The sequence below is a fragment of the Dipodomys ordii genome, unplaced genomic scaffold, assembly GCF_000151885.1.
Source record: "Dipodomys ordii isolate 6190 unplaced genomic scaffold, Dord_2.0 Scaffold25, whole genome shotgun sequence".
Taxonomy (NCBI): Eukaryota; Metazoa; Chordata; class Mammalia; order Rodentia; family Heteromyidae; genus Dipodomys; species Dipodomys ordii.
In genome coordinates this window covers 3817538-3843493 of record NW_012267241.1, presented here as the reverse complement: position 1 = coordinate 3843493, position 25956 = coordinate 3817538, and the positions used below count along the sequence as shown (strand labels likewise).

Genomic DNA, 25956 nt, shown 5'->3' with positions numbered 1-25956 from the left:
TGCTCCTCAGGAGGCTCTGAGATTGAAGTATCATGGTTCAAAGCCAGCCCAGGCAGGAAAGTCCATGAGTCTCTTTTCTCTAAGTAAACCAAAAAAATAGGAAGCAGAGCTGTGTCTCAAGAAGTAGGAGTGCTAGAATTGAGCAAAAAAGTTCAGATACTCTACCTTGGCCCTGAGTTAAAGCCCCAGGACCAGCCCGCGCGCACACACATACACACACACACACACACACACACACACAAATGAATGAATGAATGAGTGAATAAAATAATAAAAAGAATAACACACTATGAACTCTGAGTTGTGATGATCCAGAAAGTTGTTTTCAAAGCTAACTATATTTTTGTTTTTGTTGGTCATGGACTTTGAACTCTGGGCCTTGGCGCTGTCCCTCAGCTCTTCAGCTCAAGGCTAGTACTCTACCACTTGAGCCACAGTGCCACTTCCAATTTTCTGGTCGTTTATTGGAGATAAGAGTCTTGTGGTCTTTACTGCCTGAGCTGGCTTTGAACCACGAGGTCCTCTGATCTCAGCCTCCTGGGTAGCTAGGGTTATAGGCATGAGACACCGGCACCCGCCTCAGAGATGACTATGTGACATACCTTTCCCCTGCTGTTCTTAATCTACATACAGTGTGGCAACTTGGCCTTCACCTTGTCCTTGTTCGTTTTTATTAAACACCCACTGCTCTGTGGCATCTTTCTTAAGTATGTAATTCTCTCTTTCCATTAAAGCCTTTAAACCGTGATTAGTACTCTCAGATGCTTTTGACATGTTGTTATTTGGTTCTTGGGGATTTTTTTTTTTAGTTAAATAGCTTTCACAACCCCTTGCTGTTTAATTCTTAGAGAAGTTAGGGCTCAATAATTATGCTATTATTTTTGTGACAGGTGGTTTTTCTCTCCAATTCTGTATGACTTCTTGAGAGTTCTTTAGAAACTTAGGTTTCTAAAGAAGACTGAATGACATTTTTACAGATTTCTTGACCTATCTTCTTCCTGGAATAGGCACCCTAGTGAAGATTATTTCTTTACAAGCAATTAGAAATAGTTTGTACTACTTTTACTCTGCTGTTTAACAGAATACTGATTTTTTTCTTTAGAAAGATATAGGTCACTAACATTTCAGAGACAAAATGAAATATAAATCACTGTGTCACTAACAAAATAAAACTTCAGCACTCTTGTCTGTTTTAAAGTTCATTTTTGGACTTCTGTAGTTGATGGATAACGAGACACTGTGTAGGTAGTAAAGACCACCCATGTCTGACCACATTGTTACCAGCACCAAGTAGAAATAAAGTGAGATAGGCGATCCACTCCCGTAATCCTACCTACTTGGGACACTGAGAATATTGGGTTGTGGTCCAAGTCTAGCTCATACACATACACACAGAAAATCAGACCCTTTCTCAATGAAGAGTGTGCTGTAGAAATGTATCAGTTATTTTATGTACTTGTAACCCTAACGTAGGTGGATCACATCCAGGTACAGGCTCAGGCAGGAATCAAGAGCCTATATCAAAAATAACTACCCAAATCAGGCCTGTACAAGACTCAGTGGTAAGAATTCCCACTTAACAAGCATGAAGCCCCAAGTTCAAATCCTAGTACTGAAAAGAAATGAAGGAAAATAGCTAATGAACTAATTAGAAGAGCTTCTTATGTTCAGAGTACTTTATAGCTTAATTGATTTTATTCAACTTTAATAAATATTTCAACTTGATAATTATTTTTCATCTTCATTGATCTCTAAAAATAAAATTCCTTATGGTTTAAAGAACCAAAAGATACTCTAGTGGCTTGAATGTGTTGAGTTTGTTGGAGAAATGGAAATTATTTTGAAGAGGCAGTTAGAGACTGATCTATTAGCAATTGTCATAGCTAATTTACCTATTATTTGAAGTCCAAAGAGAAAACTTTGCCAGTTGCAAACTCCATACCATTGTCCTTTTGCATGAACAGTTAATTATATTGTTATCTTAAACCATGATAATGAAGTGCCATCTAGCCATAGTTTACTTACCTGATCCCAGTCCCACTGTTCATAGCTAATCACATTTTAAAAAATTTATCTGTACTATACATAGTGGTTACAAACATGAGTGTATCTAGAATGCTTTAAACTTCTCTATAGTGCCATTGCCATTTTTAAAAGTAAAAATGGTTATTATTTGCGAGAAGGCTACACCTTTTTTTTTACATTAAAATGAGCTTCAAACTTTTTATCTAAAGTTACTGTTTTCATTTTGGAAATTCTTTGACCTTGTGATAAGAGTTAAGGAAGATACAGAATATTGATATTGAAGATTTTTAGTTCTGTGAGGCTGATCATATATGGCTTTGTTTGATATCCCAGTAGAAGCACTGGTCATGACATAAGCAATTTAAAGAAAGACAACCAACCCAGATAAGCTACTGTGTAAGCCTTCAATATCCAGTTGTGCTTCATGCTTTGAATCTTTTTAATATCTTTTGATATGTAAATAGCGCTCATATTTAGCATTACATTTTCAAATAAAAAAGCTGCATTTGAAGACTTTGGAATTTCTCTTGAATTTTTTTTTGCATCTAATACTTGAATATACTATTATGTAACTTATGAAACTAATGTCATATAAGACCTCAGAAGACGTTTTCCATGGCAGCTTAAATCTGCAATCAGTGTTTTCTAAAATAAAAACATGAATATGGGTATACATATTTCTTAGAATATTAATCTGTAGGTTTTAGAGATGCTTCCCTGTCTATAACTACCTTATTTTGTGATGTTTGTTTGATTAAAAACAAGAAGAAAAGAGAAAAAAAGGTTTATTTCTTAGGATTATTCTTATAATTTCTTCATATGTATCATCAATGTTTAAGAAGTACAGAACATGGAGATACCTTCAGGAAAGATATTATTATAGAAATTGGACCTTTGTAAAATTTTTACTTGTTTTTCTATTAAAAAGTTTAACTTAAGTTTTTTATCTAGAAAGTTAATCATCTTTATTGTTAATTAATTAATTACATTAATTTTTATTGTTGGTTGTGGGGCTTGAACTTGGGGCCTGGCCACTGTCTCTGAACTGTTTTCTCAAGGCTGGTTCTCTACCACTTTGAACTGCACCATCACTTCCGGTTTTCTCTTGTTAATTGGAGATAAGATTCTCACAGACTGTCCTTCCTGGACTGGATTCAAACCATGATTCTCGGATCTCAGCCTCCTAAGTATGTCAGATTACAAGTGTGAGCCATCAGTGCACAGCTTAGAAAGTTACTTATGATATATGTTATATTTAGGAATATTTCAGATGTGAAATTGATATGATAGATTGAGTATCCATTATCTGAATTTTTGAAACCAGGAGTTTTAGACTTTTTTTTTTCTTCAGATTTTTGAGTATTTCCATATACCCAATTACATACCTTTAGAGTTGAACCAGAATAAATAGAATTCACTCATTTTTCATATACAGGAGTTGTATATGATTTCTAATGCACTGGTGTTTTAACTGCAGTTTTTCACATAAAGTTAGATGTGAAATATTCCACTTGTGGCATAACATTGGTACCCAAAAGGTTTTGCATTTTGAATTACAGATTTTAGTCTTTCTTTCTTTCTTTGTTTCTTTCTTCCTTTTCTTTCTTTCTTTCCTTTCTTTCTTTCTTTCCTTCCTTCCTTTCTTTCTTTCTTTTTCTTTTTTATTGTGAAAATACTGTACAGAGGGGTTACAATTACATGGGCAAGATAATGAGTACATTTCTTATCAAGCATTGTAGCCTCCTCCTGGATTTTAGTTTTTCATATTAGGAATATTTAGTCTGTGTCATTCTTTATTCTTTTTTCTGTTGGATTTGTGCTAAGTTTTTTTTTTTTTTTTTCTCCATTGTGTTTTTTTCTGCAGCTAACCAAAGCTCATCGACAGGGACACATGGTGAAAGTAGATTGGCTGGACAGACTGACCTTTAGAGAAATAGAGATGATAAATGAGGTGAGTTGTATCTCATTTCTGGTTTTTTTTTGGTCAGTCATGGGGCTTGAACTGTGGGCCTAGGTGCTGTACCTCAGCTCTTCAGCCCAAGGCCAGCGCTCTATCACTTGAGCCACAGCACCACTTCTGGCTTTTTCTGTTTATGTGGTGCTGAGGAATCGAACCCAGAGCTTCCATGTATACAAGGCAAGCACTCTACCACTGAGCCACCTTCCCAGCCTATATCTCTCATTTCTACTTCAAATATTTTCTATAGATTTCTGAATAATATTTTGAAAAATTTATTCAAACATGAGATTATTGAAGTTGTATACTTGTGACTTTAATTCTGATAAGAACGAAGCTCTTATTTTAATGCACTATGGGACTATAAAGTAAGTAGCCTATATCCTAAATGTAGAGAAGTGTGCTTGCTTTTGTGTCAGGTCATGTTTAAATTCAAGTCATTAGGTATATTTTTCATCTGCTCAGTGCTAGATCTTCAGTTTCCATGTTTCATTTTGTGGACATCTACTCTCCAATTAATATTTTGCTTATATGTGTACTATCTACTTAACATTTTTCTTTGTGTATTAGGGCAATGTATATGACTAATTAAAAGATAAACCTTAGTATTTATGTATTTTTATTCTTTTAAATATTTTCCGAACATGCCAGATGTTTAGTCTAACAATCTATCTCTAGGAAATAAAACAGCAATTATAATAATGAAATTAGGAGAGAAAAATAGCAAGGTCTAACTGAGAATGACTGCCATAGTGCACAAGTAACTTAATTTATGTAATCTGTAGAGTTGTCAGTAGGAAGAAAGAAAGAGGTTTTTAATTTTAAAATGTAATATTCCTTTTTTAAATGACTCTATTCCCATTTAGCATAGTCTGTTGGAAATGGAGTAGTATCTTTTTTAAAACTATTTATAAAATGTTCTAAAACACAAAGTGTCAGAAAGATTTACCTTTTTCAAAATAGTCACATTCATGTTTTTTGTTGTTGTTGTTGTTATGGTTCCACTTTCATGTAGCTGAATGTAAAAAAAAAATTGGAGCTTTCTTTGTGTAAGTATTCCCACTCTCTCTACCCCTCTATGCTGTGCTTTCTAAAGCTGAACCGTTTACCTACTTTAGAACTTAATGATTTTATTCAGTGGTTTTAAAGCCATTTAAAAAAGTATTTGGACAAGGGGCTGGGAAGGTGACTCAGTGGTAGAGCGCTTGCCTTACATGCAGGAGGCCCTGGGTTCAATTCCCAGCACCACATAAGCAAAAAGAAAAAAAGCCGGAAGTGGCGCTGTGGCTCAAGTGGTACAGCGCTAGCCTTGAGCTGAAGAGCTGAGGGACAGCGCCCAGGCCCAGAGTTCAGGCCCCACGACTGGCCCCCACCCCAAAAGAGAAGTATTTGGACAAGAGTAACCACTTCTTTAGACTTCGTAGTATTTTCAAGTCATCATCAGAATAGCATGGTAGTATTTGCTTAAAAATATTTTCATTGGGGCTGGCAAAGCGCTTGCCTAGCAAGCGCAACGTCCCAGGTTCAATCCCCAGTACCAAAAAAGAAAAGACAAAAAAAAAATATTTTCATTGTTACCGTAAAGGTGATGTACAGAGGGTCTAGTTACATAACTCGAGTCATGGATACTGTTTTTTTTTTTGGCCAATGTTACCCTTTCCCTTGCTCTCTTAGCTTTTTCCTCTCATTCCACCCACAAGTTGTATCGTTCATTTTCAACATAGTGTCTGTGTCCACTGGGTACCATTGCTGCATTTGTTCACCCTCTGTCCTTTCATTTCTCCCCATTCACTCCCAAGGCTCTTTTGTAAAGAGGACAAACATCTGTAGACTTTTTCTGAAAAAACAAAATAAAACAAACACTCCTCACTATACTAAAAGAATTGATAAAAACTTACAAATGCTTAGTTATCTTAATATAAATTGTACAAATTTTACAAAAACAGTGCTTGTTAAAGGCAAAAAGCTCTTAGTTACACAATCTCGTAAAGTTTCATTTTTTATATATATATTTTTAATTCCTATAGCTGAATTAGTCATAAAGTTTAAGTATGAAGATTTTGTTGCTTATGGTAGAAAATATCTTTATTTTTAAACTATAACAGATCTCAAAATACCCTTGATTGATTGATTGATTGATTTAATTGATACTTAGTCTGAAATTGAAGACCTGGGTTCTGTCTCTGGAGTATTTTTACTAGTAATCTCCCACTTGAGCCACAACTCTTCTGACTTTTTTGTGGTTAATTGGCGATAGAAGTCTCACAGACTTTCCTGTCAAGGCTGACTTTGAATCACAATTCTCAGATGTTGACCTCCTGAAGTAGCTAGATTAACAGGTGTCAGACACTAGCACCTAGCTCTCAAGATTTACATAAAAAAAAAAATCTAAACTTCTAAAGCAATGAAAAGTTCCATTAAGTTTGAAGAGGATGTATAAGTGAATAACAGGCAATTGGATAAATCATAGTTTAAAATATTGCATGTGTGTATTGAAGTTAATTACTTATATTTAAATTGTATTTAACTGAGCTGCAAAAATAATGTATACTGACATGTTAAAATTGTTGTAAGTATTCATGTTTCCTTGTTTTTCTTTTTAGAGTGAAAAACGAAGTTCTAATTTTATGTACTTGATGGTTGAGTTTCGCTGTGTCAAATGTGATGATAAGGAATATGGTATTGTTTATTATGAAAAGGTATTTTCTTTGGAACTGTTCATGATCTCTAAAGTAGAGGGGAGGGTGAAACATTAAAAAATAACTTATTCCTGCTGAGATGAATTATTTGGTTGCGGGATAGGTGCAGACAGCTGTCATCAGCAGCTGTTTCTGTGTACACAAATCAAATCTCACAGCAACAACAAGATTACAAATACCGATCATTCATGTAATGCAGTTCTGGCTTACAAAATTCAATAAGTATGTGAGTGATTAAGAACTTTTTGATTAATTGTTCTGCAACTTGGTGAATAGGACACTAAAGTAATAGCTTTATTTGTCAATATTATTTATTGCAAGGTACTGAAGAAGTTATAGTTTCAAAAGTGGTAAGGTATTGAAAGCTTAGGGTCTGATTGTTATTTCAATATGTAAGTAATATATAAATGTTGGAATTCTACATGTGGTCTTAAGAATGGTTCTAGGAGATTTCATAAATCTACATTTATTTATGCAATAGGTACAAGTAAACCATGTTATCACTAGGATAATTTATTAACGAAATTGTTGACCTGGTCTTTTTATTATGGAAATAAAATAGTTACATGTTTCTATATAGCTACTTGCAAACATTCTTGTTGAACAGGCTGTATTTAAATTTAAAATATTTAGTTTCAAGAAACATAAAACCCTTATCTTTTATTAATACAAAAAATAGTACCTACATGCTTCAATCACTGCAACTGAGAGCCAGTTTTTGATACATGGTATATAATGGTTAATTTTTTCATCTAGCATATAAGTTCATGTAGTACATTTATTAGAAACAGAACTTTGAATTACATCAATGCTATTTCTTGTGAAAATTATCACAAGTGATTTTCAGTATCTATATATTTACCCTGTTTGTGTAGATGATATGTATAATATATATTTACTTGTGTGATAATATGTATTTATGTGATAGTTTTTATATATATACATATAATACATACATGAACACATGCTTTACACATATACTTTTTAGATTTCTATTTCAAGTGATTATATTTAAATATTTAGTTTATGATTATTTTTTGTGGCATTTTTCGAGTTACTGTTTATATTTTTGCTCTTAGCTGTTATCCCTTTCATTTTGGTGTGAAAGACCAGGACAAGTTTCCTCATTGCATCCTTTTATAAATGATACTTTGGTTAAAAAGGAAGATAGACTACTTAACATTGCTTTGTTGTTAGCAAAACGGTCCAAAACAATGTGTAGATAAATGAACTTTTCACCAATACATTTTAACTATTTTTACATTTTACACTATAGTTAATTTCTAATATTTGCAGTTTGTATAGAACTTGCATTACAAAAATTTCTAGTGCAGGTACTATGTGGGAACAATAGAGATGGGAAGTGTCTTTAGAAAGACAGCTTTGATCGTACATGAAGTAATAACAGAATAGAAATTAGAAGAATGTCAAGCATTTTTGAAAAGGTTCTTGACCCCTTTCTACTGCTTCCAGAAAATTGCTCATAAATTAATGCCTGTCTACCTACTCTGTCATATTTCCACTTAGCGCAAAGATTGCTGGGCCAGTGTATTGAATCTAATGGAAATAGACTTTCTTGTCACCTGTCTTTCATGACAGATAGCCTTAGTGAAGATTACTTGTCAGAGTTGGGCTGATAAATGTGTTTTCTGGTGTTGTGACTGAGAACAAGCCTGTTAAACAACAGCTGTGGGAATTTGTGGTTTCCTGTAAGACTCAATTACTGAACTGAAGCAAAGTCACAATACTTCCCTCTTCAGTTTCTCCTGATTTAGTTGTACATATCTAAAATTAAAAACGTACTAACATTTGGAAATTGACAGGAAAGCTTGATCCTAGGTATATACTTCTCAGGGAATGAATTTTCACCTTAATTAGTTTGGCCTTTTCCATTGTACTTGGCAGTGACATTTATTATGTTAAATCACCTTTCTTGCCTGAATTGGATAAAAATAAAGCCCACATTCTTCAACAAAATACGAACACTTTCTTTCTGAAGAATTGATGGATATATTATTGTTTTTTAAGTTTACATTCTGTTGTGCCTTTGAGAAACAGTAGTGCTGCATTTCTAGTTGTGCATAAATTTGAGTTACATCAATCCTAGACCTATAATTCTACTTCTTTGAATGAATCTCAGTTGTTGAACTTTGCAAAGTTACCATTATTTGGCACTTTTACAAATAATGTAAGCATATCCATTTTATCATATTTTAATTTTGTTCTGTTGTTCTCTGTTTGAAAACTAGGACTTTGATCTGCAAAACTAAAACCAATAAGAACAATTTGTAAATTTCCAGACTTTCTACCTCCTACAGCTATAATGTAAATTATATTTTATTTTTTTCAAAATACTTTTTATCAGTAATAGAAGAGGTGGAAAAATATGTTTTATAATATAATTGAGAGATGATAATAACTTTTAAAATGGAAAAATAGAATAAATAGAGGTATGTAATATCATGTCGTATTTAGTTAAATTTTTCTTTCTTATTTTTTTTTAAATCTTATTGGGCTGTAATCTAGGATGGTGATGAGTCATCCCCAATTTTAACCAGCTTTGAGTTAGTGAAAGTTCCTGACCCTCAAATGTCTATGGTACGTTACTCTGCATAGTTTTTATAAAAGTACTTTTCTTCAAAGTGATTGTGACTTAAAATTATGTAATACACTATTCTTTAAAATGATTTATGAAAAAATGATTTCACATGTCCAATTTAACTATCTGGAATCAGATTCAGATAGAACATTGTAAGCAGCATGGACATCCTAAAAATAAAGTCAGGATACTATAAAATTGGAAGACCATTTTATTTAAATTGTTGAAAGAATTAGGGAAAATAGTTATTAGAGTAAGAACTTTTCAGAATTGCCGATTGAAAGAGTGTCATCATATAGAAAGTGAATTTATGTAATTTGGATCCTACAACTGCAGTCAGTGGATGAAAATTTTAGAGAAACCAACTTTGGATGAAATAAGGAGAATAGGTGTAAAAGACTTACATAAACAGTTCATACATTTATATAACTGTAAATAAATACTTTTATAAACAAAAAAATAAAATGAGAATATATACTGCATACATATATATATATGTATATGCATATATATAGCTCTGTGAATGCATACATGTATATAGTGTTAAGTCATAACAGTATGGTTATGATTTTGATTATGGTTAAAACAGTCAATGCCAGGTATGTAAGTATTCAGTCTATAGGACAGTTGTCTCTGGCTTCAGTAACCTAGAGCTTATGAAGCTGTTCATGTGATAATATGGTGATATCATAAGGTCTTTAAGGGAGTAAAAATGCTTTTATCTCGATGTCATAGCAGATTTTTTAGAGTAAAGGTGATGCTGATAGAGGATGCAAAACATCTTGGCTGTGTGGAGAGAATGAGGTGGAAGATATTCCAAGAAACTGGTGTGACATGTGCATATTATGTTAATAATGGAGATTAAGTGATACTTATTTACTGAGTCTTGAAAGGGGATATACTGTTTAAAGATATGTAAGGGACTAAGTTGATTCCAGAATAGAACATTAAACATTATAACATAGTTTGCAGTGTCTTTTGTTTTGCTGTTTTTAGTTTACTATTAAAATTTTCTCTTGGTGAAGCTTATGTTCTTAATATTTTAAAATACTTTATAGGAGAATTTAGTTGAGAGCAAACACCATAAGCTTGCCCGGAGTCTAAGAAGTGGACCTTCTGACCACGATCTGAAGCCCAATGCTGCTACAAGAGATCAGCTAAATGTAAGAACAATTAAATGGTATAAAAGTATTTAAGTGGGTAGTTTGGTTGCAGATGTTATAATTTGACAAAATGATTTAGTGATTTAAAATGCATTAAATACTATTTAATATTTTTTTCACTAGGGTTTATAAAAAATCTACCTAATTTCAACAATTTCACATTTTTCTGGTTTTGCTTTTAACAGATTTTTGTAAATCTGTTACCTTTGGGGACAGTGTTACAAATAGTATATACTCTCATGATAAAATAGTCTTAGAAACCATTCTGTCATAGTCCTTGAGATACAATGAATTGGTGTATGTAACTGACTTCACAGTACAGGAATTGGTTTTGTTCTTTCCTTGTTAGTTGTAGATGATATTACTGTTTTGGTTTGTTTCGGTTTTTGCATTATTAAATAAGCTTTGTAATTACATACTTTTGCAGAGTGTTGTTCCCTTGTAGCCTAATAGTACACTTTTTTTGTTAAATAAGTATAGTCCAGTTAAGTCTTGATTCTGCCTTCTGGCTTGAATCATAATTGTCATATAGACATACTTAACTAAATGAAAATTGGACTGGAAATAGATACGCAGTATGTATTTGACAACTGTTACTCTCTTTCTTCTTTGTTGCAGATTATTGTGAGTTACCCACCAACCAAGCAACTTACCTATGAAGAACAAGATCTTGTTTGGAAGTTTAGATACTATCTTACTAATCAAGAAAAAGTGAGTTTCTTGAACATTTTCATGCAAAAAATTATCTGAAAACTCTTATTAAAACCAAGTTAAGGTAAAATTACCATGGACTTATAGTGTTTTGTCAACTTACAATATAGTATGCAACAATATATATGCTAAGTCTATTAAAACTAATTAAGTTGATATGTATACATGTACATACACTTCTTGTTGTATACATGTATTGACTCAGAGAATGGCTGAATGTGTTGTCAGAAAGACTTGAGTTCACTTTCTGACACTATAATTTGTATGAGTTAGGCAGGGTAAGGCAGATTAGTTTGCTGCTTATTATTCTTGTGGAGAGAGCTTTGCTTCACAGGTGAGATAACGTGGTTGGGTCACCTCTTGGAGTATATGGTTCATAGTAGATGCAGAGTAAATGTTGATTCTTCCTATATTGTTCTTCTCCCCTCTTGGCACCTGGATAACTTGGAAAACAATTATAGAATTAAAAGAAACGCATATCAGAGAGAGAGATACTTATGGTGAAGTCATGAGCAGTAGATGAGTCCATAGAGACCTGGTTTTGAGTATTAATATTAAGAAGCTTTGTGACTGTAAGCAAATTAATTCACTTGTCATAAGTTTTTGTTTACTCATATTTAATATGAGATAAATATACTGTAGTAATTTTTATATGTCTTCAACTCCTTAAAATTGCCTGTAAAGAAATGTTTGGACACAGGGCCAAATATGTACACACACACACACACATACACACACACACACACACACACACACACACGCACGCATGTGCGCGCACGCACGCACACTTCGCTTGAACTCAGGGACGTGGCACTGTTCTTGACCTATTTCACTCAACCCTATCATAGCTCAATTTCTGTTGTCTTGGTGGTTAATTGGAGATGAGTCACATGGACTTTTTTAACATCTGGCCTTGAACTGTGACCCTCACATCTCAGTCTCCTGATTAGCTACAATTATAGGCATGAGCTAACTACACCCAGAAATATTAACCCTTAAGCCATAAAAATGTTATATAGCATTTATTAAACAGCTGTTGTGACAAGGTTCTTTTAAATTCCACAATCAGCACAATGTGCATATCACTGTTGTACAGATGAGGAAAGAAACCTTTTCAGAATAACAAAGCTTGTCAATGTCCCTTGCTATACTTTTATGAGTTAAAAGAGAAGAGACTAAGTGAAAATACAGATAATTGTAGAGGCAACATTGAAACATCATGCACATGCTTTAATAGGAATTCTCAAATGCATTAGGGGGTAGAGTAGAGACATTAGGAAAATTAATATCTACCAGGAAGCTGTTATCTAATTGTGTGAAAATGAGTTAATGTGTTTTACAATCTCATGAGACGGTTGTTAACTACTTTGTTTTAACTTGTTTTTCTGAATAAATTACCCTTTAGTTTCTAAGGTACAGACAAAAATGCAGCTATAGCTCAATTCTTTAGCTTTTCCTCTCTATAATTTATTGATAACTTTGGAAATTCTCTGTAGATGAATCCTATTTATTCTTTCTTTATATCCATAGTAAGAGTGAGAGAAATTTCAATTTTACCCTGACGTTGAGTGCTTTTCTCTTCATCATTGGTCAAAAGGAAATATTCATCTGCAGAAACTTAAGTTTGTGATTTTGTGTTCTATAAAGATTGAGTTGGTATCATGATACTGTGTTAAATGAAGAATGACCTTGGTCACAGAAATTGCATCTTGAATGCAGCACAGTGTCATCTCAAATTCCCAGCAAGATATTGAATTAAACCTGTTAGGATGTATAGGTTCAAAAAGCATAGAATAGATTTACAGAGCAGAACTTCCTTAGATAGAAAGGCTGGCAAGAAAAATTGTTTGTTTAAACAAGTAGTCGCTTCTCACTGAAATTCAATTACTTCTAGATGTGTGCAAAAGAAATAAAATGCTCAAGTGATATAAAGTGTGTGACAAGTTTCATTTAACTACTTCATTTCAAATTTTCCAAAGGTGGGTGATGAAACTTCAATTCTCAGGACATATTACAGGATTTGTACAATCTCTAGAGAAGAGTGAACAATATTTTTTAATGTTTGAGAAGTACTTTAGAGTAAACCAAATATATATTGGCCTTGAAGTGACCATAGGAAATATTTACACAACCACATTTGTATCCTTATAATAGTTTAAAGTGAATTTTGTAGAAAACAAATACTTCTGTACATTGCCCCTTAATTCATTTACACAAAGAAAATCTTTCAGTGTCAAGTCCTCTGAATTGTGATTTAGGTTTTTTTGGCATTTAGGTCCTTAGTCTGAGAAGCTTTCCTAGAGACAAGGTCATGCTCAGAAAAGAAATTGGAGGAAATTGGTTTTTATGGAGTTATTCTATTAAAAATAAATAAATTTGATCCATGTACCTATTTCTTTTCTAAAGAGCTGTCTAAAATAATTTGGATGAAAATTCTCTAGTATATACTTGATGTTACTGATAGTATAATAAAATTATTTACATGTATGAAATATATTTAAATTTGTGGTCCATGTTAGATAGGAAATATTCTTTTTGGAATTCAGAATGTGAATATTTTAATTTGAAAAACTTTGCTTTTTACAGGAGTGTTTCTTTAAACATTTAATTAAATATAACTGTTAACTTTTTTTGTAAGAAAAAGTAATAGGAAGAGTCATGTGATGAAGATATATTATGGAGACAGTGCTATCAGGACAGGAGTCATCACAAGTTGATGGTGAAGCATAGCTGAAGTGAATTTAGTTTATTTAACAAGCATTCAGTATCAAATTTTGACATAGCATTACACGAGGCTGTAGGCTTTAAAATATCTTGTCAGTAAATTGCACAAAATTGTATTAGGCAAAAGGTTTTTATTCACAGTGAATAAATCCATAGGTAATTACTATATATGAAAGTCGGTAAGATGATTGTGCTGAATTGTGAGAAGATTTCACAGAGGGATTGGGCTTAAATTGTGTACTTGTTTAGTATTATTTAATGGAGAAGGTAAGCATAAGGAAGAAAGACTGTTAGGGTGTAGGAAACAGAAGAATTTCTATGAAAAGTTAAAGAGCAAAGGCTATGAGTTTGTGTTTGGCCTTGAGTTCTACACTTGGGAATCGGATTTTACTGGCAACAGGAAAACCTGTAAAGCAGGTGTCTAACAAATGTTATTTTTAGGAAGGTGAACTCATATATGTTGGAGTACAGCTGAGAATAGAGAAGACATAATTAAGGTATGAATTTGGAGGATAGCGTGCAAATAAATTGACTTTGAAATGAATGCTGGCAGTTAGGCTTGGGTGCGTGAGATAAATATACATGGAAGGAGCAGGATGAGATGTTTTTGTGAAGTATTTTCAATTAGAATATTGTAGCCAGGTGCCGGTGGCTCATGCCTGTAATCCTAGCTACACAGGAGGCTGAGATATGAGGATCATGGTTCAAAGCCAGCCCAGGCAGGAAAGTCCATTTGACTCTTATCTCCAATAAACCATTAGAAAACCGGAAGTGGTGCTGTAGCTCAAGTGGTAGAGTGCTCGCCTTGAGCTGAAGAGTCCAGGGACAGTGCCCAAGCCCAGAGTTCAAGCCTCATGACTGACCAAAAAAAAAAAGAATATTGTAGAATGGCAAAGTAGAAATTTCCAGTGATTAAACTGTATAATTATGGTAGAACTGAAAACTGGAAATATATATGCAAATACAGTATTTTAACACTGACATGATTTAATGAATAAGAGATAACAATGTGATGCTTTTAAGATCAAAAGAGATTAAACAATATGAATATAAAGCATAATAAATTGTGAGAAACGGACTAACTACAATACTTGTTAAGAAAATAATGACTAGGCATCAGTGGCTCCTTCCTGTAAAGGAGACTGAGACTTGGAGGATAGCTGTTTTCAGCCAGCCTGGGAAGAAAAGTCTAAAAAGTCCTCTTCCAGTTTGCCTGCAAATTCTTTTTTTTTTTTTAATTGTGAAAATACCATACAGAGGGGTTACAATTACATGGGCAAGATAATGAGTACATTTCTTATCAAGCATTGTTGCCTCCTCCTTTGTTTCCCTTCCCATCCCTTCCTATAACCCCCTCCCATCCCCCTACCTGATCCTCTCCTCCCCCTCACCAAAGTTGTAAAGCTTGTTTTTTGACATAAAACGACTTGTACAGCCTGCAAAATTTTGACTGGAGACATGACTAAAGTGGTCCGATGCTTGTCTTGAAGAAAGACAAAAAAATCAATACCAGGAAGCCATGAGTTCAAGCCCTGTAACCACCATCTCCTCCCCCAAAAAAGTAAAAAAGAAAACATTTATCAGATTTTATACTGCTGGTACTGTTGCAAATGTTTTACCTTCATTTACTATTTAATCTTTACTATAACAAAATGAGATGTCTCTTAAAACATAATATACTCCTAGCAATTGACTGCATATAGACAAATAATTTTGATTTTAACACAGATGGCCTAACTCTGAAGCCTATTTTTCATCTTTGAAGGTTCCAGAGATAAAATTGTGTTTAAATTCTTTATCTTTACTATATATAGGTCAATAAACTATGTTTAAAAGACCTGAGATTTATTATTATTGTTATTATTGCTCTTTCAGATTCTTACACTTTCTTTTTGTTCTTTTCATTCTGTTGTCTCTGGGTTTATATTTGTAACATTTAGCTTTATAATATTGTGAATTTTTCTGTATAGTTCCTAAAGTTCCTTTGCAGCAGTATACTCTATAAATTTCTGTAATATATCTATAAATCTGAGATCCTAGAAGTTAGATTGTTTCAGTTATCGAATCGAATACATTGACATGCTGCAGGATTTGCTTATAATAAGTATATACCCACACATTTCTATTAAGGCTGTTGATCTACTGTGAAATGGAAAAGCTTTTACTGTAGTTATTTAAGAAGTATTGCTTTGTTTCCATATTCAACCTAGAATTGCATTTTAGATCTGAAAAATAAATGCATGGAATAAGTTAGTAGGCAATCTATGTTCTATATGAAAAGAGAGCATTTTACTAAACTGTTGTGGGAGGTACTAAGGAAAAGGACAGCTGTACCTGGAGAATACATATGCCAGTTGCAAAGATGAGAAACTTGGCAAAATCACCTGGTAGTTAGAAAAACATCATCATAAATGACAGTAAACTGAACTGACTTCTAAAGGAAGAGTTAAGAGTTGCTGGAAATTTGCTGGAAGTGTTGAACTTTGACAAGATGATCATAAAGAAGGTGATGCTGCCACTATTTTGGTGAACTTAAGAGAACTCAGAGAACTTAAGAGAACTTAGAGAATCATGTGCAAAATATAGTAACTTGGCCACAGCATACAAAGGCAAAAGAACTATCTGTATTTAAAGAAATGAGGATTTGGATTGTGGTGAATACGCATATATAAAGTTATCAAAGTGTGGATGAATGTTTTCATAGCTAAGGGCTTCCATTTAATTTATTTAGTAACTAAAATGACCCTGTTATCTAAGTGAAGCCACATTCTAAACATACCAGAGCCATGTTATTGTTTTTACAAGGGTTAGACATTTAGTATGAGAGGGAATTTATTCTCATTCAGTTTGGAGATTGAAACAGACCAATGATAGATGTTACTTAAAGAAACACATTTTTATCTTTTGGGTGAACACAGTTAAAAAACCAGTGACTTATTGTTTAATAATGATTACTTTGGTACCGAGACACTGGAGAATTACGATGTGAGGGAATTGAGGAAGAATTGCTAAGAATAATTGACATGCTTGAGAATGGGTTTAGAAGACCAGTGAGATAATGTCTGCATTTGGTATGAACTTAATGGTATTGTCTTGATGACAAAGATACTATCTGACAGGAGGAATGTGGGGTGGATTCTGGATTCTAGATCTAGTACATTCACTATTTTGAGGTGATGTACATCTTTTAATTTTGTTGGTATTATATATGATGTAAGAAATGGACCTCACACTGCCTGTTTTTTGGCACCAGTACTGGGGCTTAAGCCTTGAACTCAGAACTTGTGAGCTATCCCTTAGCTTTTCCACTCAAGGCTTGCATTCTGCCATTGAGATACAGCTCCACTTCTGGCTTTTTGGTGGTTAATTGAACACAAGAGTCTTGTGGACTTTTCCTCTCAGGCTAGCTTTGAACTTGAATGTTCAGATATGAGCTAACTGAGTAACTAGTATTATAAAGGTATGCCATCAACATCTGCTAGTAGATCATTTTTTTCTTAATTTACTAAAGTCAAGAAAAAGGGATAGGCAAGGCATTTAGTTTCACTTTATGACATCTTAACTAGAAATTGTGTTTTCTTTTCCACATGGACATTGACCTGAGAAGCTGATTACTTTGCTAATTAATGAAAAAAAAACTAGCAAAATAAGAATTAAAAAAATTAGTTATCCTTGTTTAAGCAATGAAAAGAAGAAAATGTTTGAGGTTATGCAAAGAAAGTGTTTTTAGATAGGAGAACTGGAAATTGGAGTTGCACTGTATAAAAGAGAAGAGTATCTTTCTTTCTTTCTTTCTTTTTTTTTTTTGGTCGGTCATGGGGCCTGAACTCTTAGCCTGGTCACTGTCCCTCAGCTCTTCAGCTCAAGGCTAGCACTCTACCACTTGAGCCACAGCGCCACTTCCGGCTTTTTCTGCTTATGTGGTGCTGAGGAATCGAACCTAGGGCTTTATGCATGCAAGGCAAACATTACCACTGAGCCACCTTCCCAGCCCCAAGAGTATCCTTTTTTTTTTTTTTGCCAGTCCTGGGATTGAGCTCAGGGACTGGGCACTGTCCCTGAGCTTCTTTTGCTCAAGGCTAACACTCTACTACTTGAGCAATAGCACCACTTACAGCTTTTTATGCATATGTGGTCCTGAGGAATTGAACCCAGGGCTTCATGAATGCAAGGCAAGCACTTTACCCCTCAGCCATCTTCCCAGCCAAGAGTATAACCCCCCAAGAGTATCTTTCTTAAAAGAGCACTTATTTGTGCAAGATAATCTACTTAACTGTCTTTATTTAAAAAAAAACAACAAACTAGCATTTTCCTGTCTAAAGAAGTAAGCTTCCAGACATTTAGATGGTACCATCATGTGAATCAGACTATTTGTTGATACATTGGTTTACATATCCATTCTGATATTCACTTGAGTGTTTTATTTATTTTTGATTGCTTATCTTTTCCTTTATAAGTAGCTTCTACTCAGAGAGATGTTTTTATTCCTTTCTCAGTCCTCATGCAAGTATGTTGGAAAGCAGACCTGGGAAATGATTGAGAGTGCACTATACTAGAGATGTCTACCTCTGCTTGTTGTAAAATTAAGAGAATCACAAAGACAGATAGTATGATGTTGTTTCTAATTATAAACTCATTTCTGATTTTAGGCCTTGACAAAATTCTTGAAGTGTGTTAATTGGGATCTACCTCAAGAGGCCAAACAGGCATTGGAGCTTCTAGGGAAATGGAAGCCAATGGATGTGGAAGATTCTCTGGAGCTGTTATCCTCTCATTTCACCAATCCAACAGTGAGGCGTTACGCAGTGGCCCGGTTGCGACAGGCGGATGATGAGGCATGTTATTATTCATTAATCCTGGTTGGCTCTCTGCATTTAAAGTGTACCAAGTTTAAAACTAGAGCCTAATTATACACTGTGTTTGCATGTGTGTTTCAAAGAGAGAGAATATGAACAAGCACAAGACAGATTTTTAAAGAAGGGAACAGGATATACTAGGTGTGTTTTCAGAAGTAGAATTAAAATATTCCTCTAAGGACTGCTCTGTGAAATGAAAATTTACTTCCTGATCTGTTTTGTGATGGGACAATCTCTCCCAGGACATTTACCTGGCAGCAGAGCTTGTATTGCTCTGTCTGGAAAAAGGAATTCAAGTGAAAAATGGTTTAATGCAGTAACAGCTAGGGAATAATTCAAATCCCCTCTATCAGTCAGTATATAACAAGCCACATTTAATTGTAGCCTCGCAAAGCCCTTGGGGCCTTTAAAGCATAGAGATGCATGGTCTTCCGACTCTCCTTCAAACCGCTCCTTTAAACTTGCATCTGCTAGCAATTAGGTGTGTATGTAGATTTTCCAAAGGTAGTTCTGAATTCTCTTGGTAACAAAGACTGCCAAGTTTATGCTGAATATTTATAGTCATGTGAAGCCATCAGGTAAGGAGAGACACTAGTCGACACAAACATTGCTGGGCTTTGAGTTTACTAATTTAGTGAGGAATTTCTAATCCAGCCATTTTTCTTACCTCTTAATTTTTATAGAGTCAATGTGTTCTCAAACATAACCTTATAGTTTATACTAGCCAATAGGGCAGTAAATCTCAATCCTCACTAGAGAAATAATGGTCCTGTGGAACTATTACCAGTAATCTTTTTCTAATAAAACAGTGATATAATTTGTGAACAAGCTCAGGCACGCACATATATGTCTGTGTGTGTGTATGTTTGTGTGCATGCATGTGTGTGCATGTGATGGTACTGGGGTTTGAACTCAAGGCCTAAATACTAACCCTTAGCCTTTTTACTCAAGGCTGGTACTCTGCCACTTGAGCCACAGCTGTACTTTTGATTTTTTTTTTTTTGGTGATTAATTAATGATATAAGTCTCACAGGACATCATATTTTTTTCTTTTTTTCCTGGTTCTGGGGCTTGAACTCTGGGCCTGGATGCTGTCCCTGACCTCTTTGTGCTCAAAGCTAGCACTCTGCCACTTGAGTCACTGCACCACTTAGCACCACTTACTGCTTTTTCTAAGAAGTTTATTAGAGATGAGTCTCATGGACTTCCTTGCCCAGGCTGGCTTCAAACCACAATCCGCAGATCTCAGCCTCCTGAATAGCTAGGGCTATAGGTATAAACACTGGTGCCTGGCTGACACTATTTTTAAGTAAGTCATTGACCACTTTTTGCCAGACATTCTTCAGTATCTTTTTTTCTATTAAATGATTCATAACTGTAAGGTTTATATTATGTTTGTTTTGTAAAAAGACACTGTAAGCACTAACAGGTTAAGCAGATTAGTAACATGCCAAAGGTAACAAATGAAAAGTGGTAGATGAAAGCAAAATGTTAGCTTGACATTTAGGAATAAATTATGTTTGTAATCCTTTGCCTTTGATTTTTCTAATAATATAGTATCTTTTCATTTGTTTGTTTTCTAGGATTTATTGATGTACTTATTACAGCTGGTCCAAGCTCTCAAATATGAAAATTTTGATGACATAAAGAATGGATTGGAACCTACCAAGAAAGATAGTCAGGGTTCAATCTCAGAGAGTGTGTCAAATTCTGGAATAAATTCTGCAGAAACAGATAGGTATGGATATCCAGGGAGGAAATATTTTCAACTTTGATAGCTTCCTCCTTTCTTTATTATCTTCTCCTTTTAACCCAAGTGTGACTCTTATATATGAAGACTGAACTTTTTTTCCCCCTCACAGATCCACCAGACTATCTCTTCTAGAGTTGAAGTTTTCCCAATGAATATGACATGTGCACTCACAGAGCGCAATTGCTATTTTAGGAATAGTGTTTTGCAGTTAGAATACTTGTTAAAAATCTGAACTCCGACAGTATTAGCTGTGCAAAGTTGTTTAAGTAGAATATTTTGTTTTTACTTACTCGCTATCTACTCCTTCTTTGGTAGTTATGGTAAGTGTGGTAAAGTTTCATTATCTGAATTATAAATTATTTTTAATTATAAACATTACAACAAAGTTTACTTGTTAAAGTAAAAGCTAGATAAGAAAAGTAGTAAGAGTTTGGGTGTCTGAACTACATATCTGACCCATGTACCATGTGTTCCATATACAGTTTCTCATACTTATCTCTAAGGTTGGTCTGTCTTTTAGAATTATGAATGACATAATCAGAAGCTAAGTAAGTTTCCCTGTCTTATGCATTGCAAATATTAGTTAACTACAAAGCTTAAAAGTAAGTTGTTATTTCTGGGTAAAAGATCCAGATGCATGGCAAAGTCTTGACCTTATGCAGATCATATATGATTATTACTGATAGAATCTGATCTAGACTTCGGATTTCTTGTATCAATATGGTCATTTCATTTATTACCTAAGTCCAAGATTTAATTTCTGTATTTTCCCTTACGATTATGATAGTGCAATACATTATATTCTATGTAGATTTAGAGAGGAACTAGAACTTTCCTTTTCTAACAGATACTGAGCTGTTCTACCTATTTCTAGTCTTGTTTGCTGTAGTTTTGATTTTTTTGTTTTTTCTTTAAAAAATATTTTATTATTATAAAAGTGATGTTCAATGAGATTACAGGCATCTAAGTCAGGTAATGAGTACATTTCTTTTTGGACAGTGTCATACTTTCCCTTGCCCTCTCCCAGTTTTTCTCTGTGTCCATACCCACAAGTTGTATAGTTTATTTTCAGTGTAGTATCTAGTGAGTACAATTGCTGCCATTTGTTCACCCTTTGTCCATCTATTTTTGTTTTGTCTCTTTAAAGATAGCTCTTGTGCATTTTGCTTGGATTGGTCACCGGTGGATACAAATATGCCTGGCTCAATTCGCCCCCCCCCCCCCCCCCGTCATGGGGCTTGAACTCTGGGCCTGGGTGCTGTAGCTTGCATTCTACTACTTGAGCCACAGAGCCACTTTAGGTTTTCTGCTGGTTTATTTGAGATAAGAGTCTCATGGGGGCTGGGGAGGTGGCTCAGTGGTAGAGTGCTTGCCTTGCATGCATGAGGCCCTGGGTTCGATTCCTCAGCACCACATAAGCAAGAAAAAAGCCAGAAGTGGCGCTGTGGCTCAAGTGGTAGAGCGCTAGCCTTGAGCTGAAGAGCTAAAGGACAGCGCCCAGGCCCAGAGTTCAGGCCCCATGACTGACCAAAAAAAAAAAAAAGAGTCTCATGGACCTTCTGCCCAGGATGGCTTTAAACCCTGATCCTCAGCTAGGATTACAGGTGTCACCAACACTCTGTTCTGGCTCAAATTTTTAATTAAGAAAAAAAATTTTTGAGACAGAATCATAATATGTAGCTCAGGTTTGCCTTTGAAGTTGTGATTTATCTGTGTCAGCCTCCTGAGTGCTAGTAATTTCATGAGTGTATCATATCACCATGCACAGCTCTATAGTTTTTTTTTTTTTTTTTTTGGTCCGGTTGTGGGGCCTGAACTCTGGGCCTGGGCACTGTCCCTCAGCTCTTCAGCTCAAGGCTCGCACTCTACCACTTGAGCTACAGTGCCACTTCCGGCTTTTTTTCATTTTGCTAATGTGGTGCTGAGGAATTGAACCCAGGGCCTCTGGCATGCAAGGCAAGTGTTCTACCACTGAGCCACCTTCCCAGCCCCAGCTCTATAGTTTTAAGGGAAGAGACTCCTTACCTTGTGTTTCCTTTCACTATACATTGGAGACCCTCAATCTAAAACTGTTTTTCGTACTTATTACACCAGAATGTTTAATTTGTAAAAATGTACTCAAGCATATATTCTACTATGTTGAAACCTACAACCTACTATTTCCAAAATATACTTGTCACATCCCTTACAATTTTTGAAAAGGTAAAAAAGACATGGCTGGTCTTGTAGACAGATAAAAATTGGGAGCTACAGGTTTAGTGGTAGATGGATTTAAAAAAAATAGACAAAAACTTCACAGTACTTCTAACCTATGCACACATACAAACTTAATCTGCATAAGTCTCCATGAGGTTATGTTATATATAATCTTTGGCCATGAAGGCTCTTTTCCAAAATATAGCATGACAATGTAAACACTTTGAAAGGACATAGTCCCCATTAATATGTGCTGACTCTTTTAGACAGACTTTTTATTATTTACACCTGAGTGGTCTCTTCTATTACATTTTTAGCTCTCAGATTATAAGCAACCCACTTCCTCCAGTGTCTTCTCCTCCTCCTCCATCAAAAACAAAAGAAGTTTCAGATGGTGAAAGTCTGGAGGTGAGTTCAAAATATTTCAAGCTTGCCATAGGAGAGATCTACCAAGTAAACTTGTAATGCTGGTCTTTAAAATATTGACTAACTTTATTAAATAACATGTGTTTGATACATGTTTATGACTCTTCAGTACAATATGCCAGATAATCCTCAACTCAAGCCATTTTATTGGTTTTGGGGGCATATAAATAGATTAATGTACAATGTGAAAATAAACTAGGCTTAAATATTATTAAGGAAACAGGATATTTATAAATGTTACTTATTTTTGTAGAAATGTAGAATTTGATACTAAGGATGAACACTAAGCAGATGTTTGGATCTCAGATAGGTAGTCTCATTTGGAGGTAAAACATACTTTGTATGATTTTGGATACTGCCTAACTAAAAGTTGATTTCATAACTATTGTAGAACTTATCCCTGGCACTTCTAAGTTAAGAATTTTTTTTTTTTTTACCCCAGATAATTTAAACAGTAAATTTTTTTTTTTTTTTTGGTCCAGTCGTGGGGGCCTCAGCTCTGGGCCTGGGTGCTGCCCTCAGCTCTTCAGCTCAAGGCTAGCACTCTACCACTTGAGCCACGGCACCACTTCCTGCTTTTTTTTTCTTCTTATGTGGTGCTGAGGAATCGAACTCAGGGCCTCATGCATGCAAGGCAAGTGCTCTACCACTGAGCTAACTTCCCAGCCCTAAACAATAATTTTTGGTATTAAAAAGATCAGTTGATTTTATGTATTGCTTTCTGACTAAATGATTTTTGTATTTTTAAATTATATTTATTTATATATTTATTTATTTTTGTTGGTCATGGGGCTTGAACTCTGGGCCTGGGCTCTTTAGCTCAAGGCAAGCACTCTACCACTTGAGCCACTTCTGGTTTTCTGGTGGTTTATTAGAGATGAGTCTCACAGACTTTCTTGCCCAGGCTGGGTTTGAACCTCGATCCTCAGATCTCAGCCTCCTGAGTATCTTGGATTATAGATGTGAGCTGCCACCACCTGGCTGATGAAATTTTGTGACTACTCTTCACAGGTTTACTTCCCCCTTGAGAATATTTCAGTGAAAAAAAGTTTTAAAATCTAAGCATCTTAGAATACTTAGGTGAGCCCTTCAAGTAGACATTCAGGCTAATTTAAGCTAAAAAGACATTTATTCAGCCATTTTTGTGTGTATGTACACACACACACACACACACAAGTACATGTTCTTTTATGGTATATTACAAGCTGTTTTGGATGCTAAGTGATTCAAAATTGTCTTCACTTTTGTCATCATGAGTCTTGTATTCTAATGTGGCAATGAGTAAAAGTCTACTATGTATATAGTAGGATAAATAATGTATTTTGAATGTAATAAATCAAAGAGGTATGATAGAAAGCATTGTGGCATGGTTAGCAGTTTGCAGTTTGGCAAAGATTAATTATTATGGATATTTCTCCAGAAAAGTAAGATCAGTTTATAGATGAAGCACATTAAGAAACAACCATGTGATTATCAGGAAAGACCTTAAGCAGAGGAAATAAAGAGTAGAGAGGACTTCAGGGGTAAGAGTAACAACAGAGGCCACTGTGACTGATTGGGGTACCCACAGAAAAGATCATAGCAGATGTGTCTGTGAGAACTAAATGGTCAGTTGAGTAAGGCCTGTAAGTTCTTATGCGTTTTACTTTGAAGCCATTGAAGTACTATTCCCTTTTCCCCTTTCCTGTAAATAATGCTGTACAAACAGTTTTCACCTTAAAGTTTATTTTCAGCCACGCTGAATTTCCTCTAGGTGGTGCGAGGAATCAAACCTAGGGCCTCATGTATGTGGGGCATGCTGTATATATCTCCAGACCTGAATTTGATCCTTTTATCACAATTAGAAATACCAACATCCTCTTCTCTTTTTGATGGTCGAACAGATATTTGGACTTTCCTGTTTAGGTAACAATTTCATATGTCAAAAAACTATTAACCAAAGAAAAATATTTCTTATTGTAAAAGTATGGTTATATTTCAGAAATTCAAAGAGTTCTTGAAAAAAGATATTGCTGAAATGTGAAAAGAATTTTGTACATGTCACTGAGCAAGTGTATTATGACACAGTTAAAGTCTTGAACTTATACCTAGTAGCTACTTAGAGATATTTACACCACTAACGCTATCTATAAATTTACCATTTCTTCTAATGCCTATGGTCTCTCATATGAGATCATTTTCTTTTTGCCTAAAGCACATGGAAAAAAATGTTTTAAAAACTTAAAACATTTGTCATCCAAATTGAATTTAAAATTTTACAGTACACAGTTCGTATTTCATAGTTTTAAATTTTAATTTTTCCTTATTTATGCTCTATAAATTTTTATAGAAAAAGCATACTGTGAAATGAAAACTATGTTCTTTATATTAAACAAATACATCACTGTATAAAAATGTAGTGTCCCTACCATACAGTCAAAAGGTAAACAAGACAGATTCTGCCTGTTCAATGTATTTTACAATTTTGCATTATGACTTCAAATGTAGACTAAAATTGAACATAGGATGCTCCGCACTAGTGAAAACTTTGACACATCTCCATTATGCAACAATCTCACATTCTTAAGGACCCTTACTACGGTGATACTCAGGCCTGATCTCAAGTCCTGGACTCTAGGTACCATTGTCCCTTAGCTTTCTTAAAAGGTCAAGACTGACACTCAACCACTTGAACTATAGTTCCAATTCTGGCTTTTTGCTAGTTAACTGGAGATAAAAGTCTCATGGTCTTTCCTGCCCAGGCTGGTTTCAAACTATAATCCTCAGATCTCAGCCTCCCGAGAAGCTAGGATTTCAGGAATGAGCCACCTCTTATCCTACATTTCCACCTTGACATAACCTCCAATT

General features: G+C 34.6%; 1 protein-coding gene across 1 annotated transcript in view; it reads left to right on the top strand.

Annotated features, from left to right (window-relative positions):
- Pik3c3 (phosphatidylinositol 3-kinase, catalytic subunit type 3) overlaps positions 1-25956 on the top strand; it is a 130131-nt gene that overhangs the window by 38998 nt on the left and 65177 nt on the right. Inside the window, exons 5-12 of the mRNA XM_013014796.1 lie at positions 3890-3976; positions 6586-6681; positions 9208-9279; positions 10339-10443; positions 11062-11154; positions 18528-18713; positions 20318-20472; positions 23001-23091. Of these exons, the coding sequence (XP_012870250.1) occupies positions 3890-3976; positions 6586-6681; positions 9208-9279; positions 10339-10443; positions 11062-11154; positions 18528-18713; positions 20318-20472; positions 23001-23091 (885 nt within the window). The remainder of the gene's footprint in view (positions 1-3889; positions 3977-6585; positions 6682-9207; positions 9280-10338; positions 10444-11061; positions 11155-18527; positions 18714-20317; positions 20473-23000; positions 23092-25956) is intronic.